This window comes from Physeter macrocephalus, chromosome 1, assembly GCF_002837175.3.
Source record: "Physeter macrocephalus isolate SW-GA chromosome 1, ASM283717v5, whole genome shotgun sequence".
Classification (NCBI taxonomy): Eukaryota; Metazoa; Chordata; class Mammalia; order Artiodactyla; family Physeteridae; genus Physeter; species Physeter macrocephalus.
The window spans coordinates 35,682,465-35,692,192 of NC_041214.2; the positions used below are offsets into that span (position 1 = coordinate 35,682,465).

Here is a 9,728-nt window from a genome sequence, read left to right on the forward strand (position 1 = left end):
TTACCAATATGTTTGGATTATTTCAACAGCTTTCCAACTGTTCTTCCCTCATCCACTTTTCTTCAATCCATTCTCCCCACTGGACCCAAAAGAGGTCTGTCTAAAACAAGAGGCCAGTTACATCATCTGTCCGCTGCCTAAAATCTTTTAATGACCAGAACTACTCAACTTGACCTACGAGACACTTAATGCCTGCATCTCTAGCATCTTTGCGCTCTCACTAGACATACTTTTTCCAGTACCTAAAATGCCCCCATGCTGTCTTTAGCCTCTTGGCCTTTATGTATTTTCCCTGTTTGTCTGTAACATTCTCCTCTCTCCTCATTTCCACTCACCTAGTTAATTCCTTGTCTCCTTCAGGTTTTTGTTTAAACATCTCCCACTTTGAAAAGACTTTTCTGACCCCTTAGAATTAGGCTAATTGCCTCTGCTATATGTTTTTATAGTTACCTGTGTGTTCTTCATTATAGTACTCACCATGCTGGATTGTTTGAGCTTGTCAAATTCTCTATCTCTCTGTCCTCCTTGCCTGCCTCCCCACATCCGTAACAAGGTCTACAAGTCACACGGGGAGATTTTGCTGGTCTTGCTGCTGTTTCCTTATCAAACTTAATGCCTGCTACCTAGGCACATATCAAGTACATAATAGGTACTGAATAAATATCTATTGTTTACTAAATGTTCATATACTTTGACCCACTAATCCTATTTTTGGGTATTTGTCCTAAGGGAATAGTTCACAAGACAGCATGGTTTATAGTGGAAATATGGTGTTGGAGAGTGTTATAGGCTTGAATCTCGACCCTACCACTCATGGTTCTTTTGTGAGGTTCAGTTTTCTTCCGTATAAAATGGGGATGTGTGATTTTGACAGGAAAAGGGAAAGAGGCCACTGAATTAGGCATGGATGACTTTCAAAAGGGAAGTTTAAAAAAGAGATGAAGGAAGGACGAATATCATTTTACAGAATAGTTCAGGAGTGAGAAGGAGAGGAGGAAATAGAGTTTGGAGAATGTAAATTTTTAGTTTGAGAAAATTGGGATTGATGAGAATGAGATGGAGCAGGCACTTGAAGGTGCTCTTGATAAGAGATTTGAACATTTTCTTAGCAGAGGGGACAGAGCCAGAGCAGAGGAAGAAAATGAAGCTAAGTAGGAGATTCATCGAGGTCCAAGGAGACTGTAGAGGTGGGATTATATGCCTGAGGAGAGGAATTAAGTTATTCAGGGAGGAGCATGTTTTCCTGAGGGACAGCAGGAAAGGCAGGTGAAAGCTACTGACATATTTTGAGGCAGTGACAGGAGAACTGAAAGAGTTTTCAGTGGATTATTCTGATCTTCTCAGGAAACCTCATGAGAATTAAAGAAGCCAAGATGTAATTAGAAGTTTGGGAAAATCAACAAGACCTTCCTGTAGAAAACAGGGAAAGAGTCCAGTAAGGGTGAATACATTTATCATGCTGTGTTGAAAGATCCAGCTGAGGCTGGACTAGAAATGTCCACATTCATTGTTTGAAATGGTGATAGTTGGTTTCATTCAGCTCCACTCAGCAGATCAGAATTCAGAAGCTGTGTGGTTGATTTGATCTAGGGGTGGGTATCGGTGAAGCAGTCAGGGTATGGGGAAGGCCATTATTATGACTGTCAGAATTGCCTAGGTTGAGGGCAGGAGTGGGGGTGATGAGTGAGTTGGGGTTTACCAAAGCAAGTTACCAATGTCACTAATGAATGATGAGACATCTCCTGGGAAATTCATGATAATAACGAGGATGTGAAAAAGATATAGTAATCAGATGGCCTCATCTCTGAGGAAGGAGGGGTGCTGGAATGGATATCATTGAACAGGGTCTCTAAATAGAAATGGGGGAACAGGAGAATGCCAAAGTAACTATGCTGGAAACAGAGGCCAAAGACACAGACACAGTGGTATAAATATACAGATATATAGTCAATGAGTGGGTCTTTACAGTACAGTTACATTCAAGGCTCATTCATAGCTTCTCTCCCCCATTTATTGAACAACTGAGATCCAGGCTTCTGACATCTGGGCCCAGCCATGAGGAAATCAGGCTAGGTATGGAGGGTGGAATATTTGTTCAATTAGCAAATATTGATTAAAGGCACCAGGTTCTCAGCATTGCCTACTGGCTGAAGATCCAAGGAGGAAAAAAGTATGGATCCTGCCTGTAAGAAGCTCAGGGTAAAATCTTGGGCATGTGTTTATGTGCTATAGATTCTCAGCTTTACAAAGATTATGAGGGGAAACTGGAACTTCCTAACAGTAAATCTCTTTCCTACCAAATAACTGGAGTTGGAGATTGAGGTAGAGTTGGGAGAATGCAAGTGAAGAAAGTCTGACTGTGTTAGTAAAATTTTGGATTTAAAGAAGCATTTTCTAAAAAAAGAATTTTATTATTTTCAAGTAACATAGTATGAAACTTAGACTTATGAATTTCCCAGCAAAGCCTCTGGTTAATTTAATTGATATGAGAATGAAGTTAATTGGGCCTACCAGCACTAGGTGAAAACACTGCTCATAGGTATAAGGAGAATTTCATGGATGGAAGTAACCTAAGGAGTAGGGTTGTCAGGAGTTCTGTATATAAAGGTTATGTCCTATTAATGGTTTTGTACTGCTTCCTCTACTGGCTTTCTCATGGCACTGTTAGTGTCTCAAATTCAGCTTTTTTTCAATAAATTATAAAAATTCAGCTGTTAGAGCTATTTATCAAATTTATCTGGGCATCCTGTACTTTTATTTGCTGTATTTGGTGACCCTACTAAAGAGTCATTCAGCCCCTACCACCTTCCATTCCTCAGCCTGTTCTGTAGAGTCTCTGCCAAGGCAAGTGGGCATCCACCCCAATGGACATTTCTGGTCCGAGGGATTGCCCAACATTGAACACAATCTGTCTTCCTGAAATGTTTACCTGCTGCCCCTCACATCGCTTTTTGAGACCATATAGAACAAATCGAATCCTTTTTTCCTTAAAGAAGTTCAAATATTGAATTCACTTTGTTGGAGACCACTTCATGTTACAAAGTTTCTATGAACTAAAACCAGTGGTGTGCTGGTAAACTGGATTTTTTTTTAAAAACCCAAAACAAAAACCAAAACTCTAATTTGTGGCATATGCTGTTTTCTGTGGTGAAAATACTCCTATATGACACCATGACCAATTTCAAACTGTCAAAGTGAAGTCATTGATCTCAGAGTTGGGAAGTGATATATACTTTCTACACTTGAGATCTGTATGAGCTAGCTCCAGCACAACAATCCCTAAGTTTTCTTTTTATTAACATATTTTGCTGCTTAATTATATTTCACTCTACTTGGATATAGGATTGTTGAGTTGGTCTTTTGAGGAAAAGAATTCTACAAACATACTGCAGGTAGATTTGATAAGAAGAGGTGACAGATGGCTGTGGAGAATGAAGGAGAGAGTGATAACCAGATAACTCCCAGGTTACTGGGTATTGCTTCTAATCGAGATAGAAAGAGTAGGTTCAGGGAGGAAAGGTAACTAATTTATACCATTATGAGCAAATATTTATTGAGCACTAATCCATGCCAGGCACAGGCACTTCTGGGTGCTGAGAACCAATTCAAGAGAGAATACCACAAATAAAAATCCTTGCTCCTGTGGAGATGACATTTTATCTCATTAAAATTGGCCCCTTGAAGGAAACCTTTGGAAATCTCTTTGGACCCTGAATCTTCTGCCAAGTAACTCCCCTATCCTTTCCAGCTTCAAGCCACTAGTACGTTTGATAAAGGCCTTTTGAGCACCTTATGCCATACCATTAGAAGAAACCTCCATGCAAATTGATTCCATATGCTCTCAACCCTTGTAGGAAGCCTTCCCTGAGGCTTCTTACTTCCTCCTTCCCTCCAAATCCAGGTAACTCTATTCCCATAGCAACCCCTGGAGTCATTACACATAACCTTGTAATATGTATCTCTTTACTTCCCCACTACATTGTAAATTTCCAGAGGTTGTTTTCTTAGCCAGTTCCATCTTAAATAGATGAAGCAGAGCCATCCATCAGCTTAGCCTTTATCTGAAGTAGCAAAGTCCAAACTAAATACATTTTTAATTTAGAACATTCATTTAAACCAAAGTCATTCTACTTTACCTTAATATTTTCCCTCTTGTTACATTAAAATAAAACCCCATACAAAAATAGAGCCCCTAAAATCTGTCCTTCAGGAATTTAATTCTAAGTAAACACACACACACTTTTTTAAAAAAAACATTATAAAAGTAGTGCTTTTGAACTTCCTAAAATGACTTTATTCATTATTTTTCATTTGGCTTACATGCATGGAGGAGAAATGATAATTAAATGACGGCCCCAAGGCCAAATATTTACTTGGAAAAGAAAGAACACAAATAAACACATCAATTGATGTCATATGTCAGTCATCCCATGACCAACTAGGAGAGAGAATGGCTTTGCTCTAGACTCTGGCATCCAGTAGAAATCATCTCTAGAAACTGTTTCATCTTTATTCATGCTGGTAATGTAGCATGGTGTTCTCTAGGCATGTTGCATCTGCACATGGCAAATCTACAGGACTCTAAAGGGTGTTATCTGAATGTAATTTCTTCATTTATAGTAAGTGGTTTCAGCAGGACCTGTGAGTTTGCTTAGGTTTTCTGAAGATACCAGAATCAAAGCCTTATACATTCCTTTTGTCCTCAGAACAGATATCACACCCACACTTTCAACATTCCAATAAGTTTTTTCCTGGGAGGTATTCAGAACTTTCTTACATTTCTAATTTTGTTCCAGTTTGATATGTGTTCCCCGAATTGCAATTCTTTGATTCCCAAGTAAATGTTCTCTGCTTCATTACTGCCTCCTGGGTTTATGTAGGTTGACAAGGTTTATGGCATGTAGGGGCAGGGCCAGGTGAAGAGGTAGGAGTTGCCTGAAGTTGAGGTCTCTGAAACATACAATTATCGCCCAAAACCTATTTCCCTCAAAGATGGGGTTGAGGCCAGTTTATATTCTCAAAGCACCATCCGTCTGGAGAAAGGGTGTTCTGCCCTCTCTGCAGAGCTCCGTGTGCACCCTAATCCATAGCGTCCTCAGTACCTTCATGGTTGCTCATGGCACAATCTGTGGACCAGTCTTGGGGGATCAAAGGGCAACCAGCTCAGCAAACTTTGTCAGAGGGCAGCTGGGGGTGCAGCCAGGCAGCGTGAGGGGATGTGGTTCATGCTGCGTCTCATTCCGATAGTACATCTCTATGAAGTACTCCCTGGTGGAGGAAGGTAGAGGAACAGGAGGAAAGACCTCTGTTAGTTCTGTGTTGTTGAACTGCCATTGAATTTCTTTCTACTTAGCCTGTACCATGCCAGCTGAAGGACTAGTGGAAGAATTTATGGGAATGAGTAGATATTAGCCAATTTAGCTGTGGGAAGAGGGGTACTGGGGCAGGTGGGCCAGATTGGGAGGGTGGAAATGGGAGGGCTGGTTTGTTGGATGACCAGGGGCATGCGAGGCAGGGACCAGGATGCTTAGTCAGAGAAGAAGCTGAGGGGCAATTGTTGGGGGAGCTGGGGGTGATTTGGTGAACCTTCGAGTAAGAAGTGGGGCACAGGGGGGATGTTGGGTTTTCTTTCTCCTATTCTCTCTCTTTCATGCTTCACATTTGCTCTTTCCTTTTCTTTTTCTTCTCTCAATATTTCTTTCAGTCTTCCCCCTGAATGAATGTATCTTCCCTCTCCTTAACCAGGCCAGAAACATGGAACTGAATAATATATAACATATGTGCTTGAATATACAGCAAGAATTATAAAAATGATACCTCAGAAAGAGGGGGTGGTTGTGTATTCAAGTCCTTACATTTGCTCATGTTGAGGAGGGCTCTCTCACCACTTTATTTATAAAAAACAATACACTGTTTAGGGAAGGACCACTGGCCCAAACCAACCTTGTAAAGCTAGTACAAGCTGCCTATGGAAGTCATTTGCCAAAGAGACAGGAGAGAAATTCAAGTATAGTAGCCTCACAACTGCAACTTTTGGATGTTGTTATAAACAAGCCTTTCAAATAAATCACTTTAAGAAACGATATAAACAGTAGTAACCACAAGTATTCATTTATATGTTTCTAAAAACTTCCCTAATATTATATGGATGAGCACTTATATCTTGGAATAACTTTTTCAGTGACAGTATCCTTTATCTCATGATAATATGGCAAAGATGACTAATAGTCCATCAAAATTCATGATTCTCTTTACATAGAATAAAGTTACAGATGAGAACTGAGTACACTTCCCAGACTCCCTTGCACTCAGGAGGGACCAAGTGACTAATTTTAGCTAGTATCGTAGAATGTAAGTAGAAGTGACATATGCCCCTTCGGGGCTGCTGAGGTGCTTGCTAAGCAGATTGTCTTCTCCACCCTCTCATTCTTTCCTACAAGCTCTCTGCAGGTGAGCACAGCACTCTCAAAGTCTGTAGGTCCACAAGATGGAATCCTGGGTCCCCAAATCACCATGTGTGAATCACACCATGGATGAGTCACTTCCTATTGGCCAGGAACATCTGCATTGGACTGTTAGATGAATGAGAAAGAAATCTCCATTGAGTTAAGCTTCTGAGATTTGAGGTTCATCTGTACAGCAGCCAAAATTACCCTTATTAATTAATATATTTGGAAAACATTTTTAGGGGACTCAAAATTGGCTCCAGTGGTAAAGACACAAGTAAAGGTGCATACAAAGAGTTTGAATAAAAGTGTTTCATAAAATATGCAAGTGAGAAGAAGCACTATTTAACTTAGTGAATTATTTTATATAGTATATGATTTTAAGTTTATATACCTAACCAAAAATGGAATAGTTTTAGAATATATTTAGCTATCTTATCTACAACCTTAAAAGTTTATATGTTTAAGGTGGATAAAAATCTAAAAATTCTCTTTTTCTGTCTCTTTATTTTCTCATAGGGATAAAGTGGGATCACCTTACACAGAGGATCCCCTAATTTGCAGGTATATACATATGCCTATATTTGTTAACTTGGATTCTCCTTGTTCCTAATCTATAAGCAAGCAAGTTTAACTTTTGATACTCCTCTGGAGTGTTAAAAAAAATCTTAATATAACAACAAACTTGACTTCTACCTGTGAGTGACAGTTGGTTACTTTTTTTTCCTGTTGTTCAGTGTCTCTTAGTTGAAAAATACCCTAAACTTGATTCATAATATGGATTTATTCAAGGTGGGGAGTGAGCAATTCAGTGGGACAAAATGCTGCAGTGACCTAAATAAAAGCAAGCTCAGGACTACCGGGTACAGAAATCAGAGAGGAGGGAGGCTCGAGGAAAGTGGGTAGTTTCTTTTGTCTTATCCCAAAGAGACAGAGCCTACTCCTAGAGCTGATCCTGGAATTTTCACTGGATTTATTAACTCTGTGCCTGAAGCCAGTATTGACAGAGCACTTGTTGTCCACAGTCTTCTCATTCCCATTTTCAGCTCTGTTTGGATTTTCTCCATGTTATGGGTATTGTCTCTCCATTCTGACTCTAGATATTTGAGAGCAAAACTTGCTAAGACCACATTTCAGTTCTATTTCATTGTGCTTGGCACCCAGTTAGAGGTTCAACAAAGGATGAACTTACCTTTAACTGTGCAGAACTCACTTTCTTTGTAAGCAGTGAAGATGTTGGTAGAGAATAGGCCTCTGTGTTGCTATTTTCCTACTCTACAAATTCAGGTGGCCAAAAACCTATAGCCAGAACTACAATTTGCAAAAAGAAATGCAGGGTGCCTTGTTTAAACATTATTAAGAATTTCAGAATGGCGAAACTGGGTCATAAACCAAGCACGGGCTCTTCTGAGCACAGGGCCCTGTGTAATTGCAGTCAAGATCGTCCTGACTGTGGCTATTGTGAATGCCGTAAGGGGAGAGCAAAATGCACCTCCCGAGCTAACCCTGAAAAAAAAATTTGGGGTCTCTGCCCTAACTTAGCCCCTGCCTTGTTCTTATTCCATCAATAATATTCAAGAGGTCTCTTCCTCCCAACGAGAATGCCAGTGTCACAGCAGATACAAATTTTTGGTATGACCTTGGCTATAGTTGCCCAGGGCTTTCCTGGTTTTAACAATGAAACTTACCTGTTCTGGGAACCTCTCCAGTTCTGGGTAAACTAGGACACTTGGTCTCTCTACACTTGACCTTTCTACTGGGCTTGAGCCAAGCCTTGGTCAGCTGGGGAGGGCCACACCAGATTGCAAAGTGGTGAACACTGAGCAGAGATTGTACTTTAAGAATCCTACCTGATGGATGTGAATTGCCAGAAGCTGCATGGATATGTTTGACATCTTTAATTGAAAGAACATTATTTATAACCATCAACAAACTTAATTTTTCTCTTCGCATCTTCTACCAGCCTGTGTTTTCCAAGAGAACAGTGTAATGTCCTAACCCTTCTTAGAATACCTTAATCTTTTTTTAAAAATGTAATTTCTGTCACTTAGGGTGGTTCTTTCAAATTTATTGTCTACTGTATCTGTACATTATTTCCCAATAAAAGTCGTCATGAAAACAAAGAAAAAGGAAGTCAGGACTAAGCAAAGATAGTGTTACTCACCACCATTCTTCCCTCTGAATATAAAACCAAACCAACCAGATAGACAGACAAAACAACTCTTAAATCTATAACAACAATAATGATAACAAAACCTGGGGTCCAGTGATATTAATTTTGAAAAACACCTCTTAGACACCCCTTCTCAAAGTACAATTCCATCAAATGGCAGGACGCATGGGAAGGAAGGATTCCGTTGTAAACATCTAGCGCCATCTGTAGGGCACTCACAGTAGTGCCATGCTACAGAGATTTGAAACAAACATTTTTGATCTTTATCTCTGGTTCAAATTTACAGTCAACAGATGTGTATCAAGCATTTGTAGAGCACCATGATGGTTTCTGATTCAACTAAATTTCCCATACCTCCAATGACTTAAGAAGTAGAGAGGGAAAGGACAAATTTTGATTGTGCATCTACTGGGTGCTAAGCAATGAGATTTACATACATATAATTATTTCCTTTCAAAAGATGAAGAAACTGAAATCCAAAGGAATTAAGTTACTTGCGTGGAATTCCCTGGCTGTCCAATGGTTAGGACTGTGCACTTTCACTGCTGAGGGCCGGGTTCAATCCCTGGTAGGGGAACTAAGATCCCACAAGCCTCGTGGCATATCCCCCAAAAAAAAGAAAAAAATAAAGAAATTTAGTAACTTGCTTTATGTCATATATCTCCAGAGTGAAAGAAAGTAAAATCTGAGCCAAGTCTTCTGATTTTGTCCTATGCCTTCCCCAGTAGAACATCTCTCTGTTTTAGCCTGTTTCATTGATTTTCATTAAATTTAAAAATAATTTGGCACACATTAATGCTAGATTATATATTTTTTACAGATTAGCATCATCTGTGATTTTAAAGTTGGGGAAGAATATATGAAGTTACAAATGTTTAGACAGAATAAAATGTAAGGAAGTAGAGTGTGTAGCTTAAAAAGAATTGTTAAAGGTTTATCTCGGAATAGCTGGAAGGCATAGGAGACTGGTTTTCAGCCCCAGTTTTGCCACCTATTAGTTATGTAATCTTAAGAAATCCTCAATTTTCATATCTACAAAATGGGCATAGGGCTTCCCTGGTGGCGCAGTGGTTGAGAGTCCGCCTGCCGATGCAGGGGACACGGGTTCG

General features: G+C 39.7%; 1 protein-coding gene across 1 annotated transcript in view; it reads right to left on the minus strand.

The window, feature by feature from the left end:
- Positions 1 to 4,278: 4,278 nt before the first annotated feature.
- The window catches only part of ACP3 (acid phosphatase 3), a 30,196-nt gene continuing 24,746 nt past the window's right edge, over positions 4,279 to 9,728 (minus strand). The window contains 3 exon segments of the mRNA XM_055089886.1: positions 4,279 to 5,156; positions 5,159 to 5,268; positions 8,747 to 8,850. Of these exon segments, the coding sequence (XP_054945861.1) occupies positions 5,080 to 5,156; positions 5,159 to 5,268; positions 8,747 to 8,850 (291 nt within the window). The 3' untranslated portion in view covers positions 4,279 to 5,079.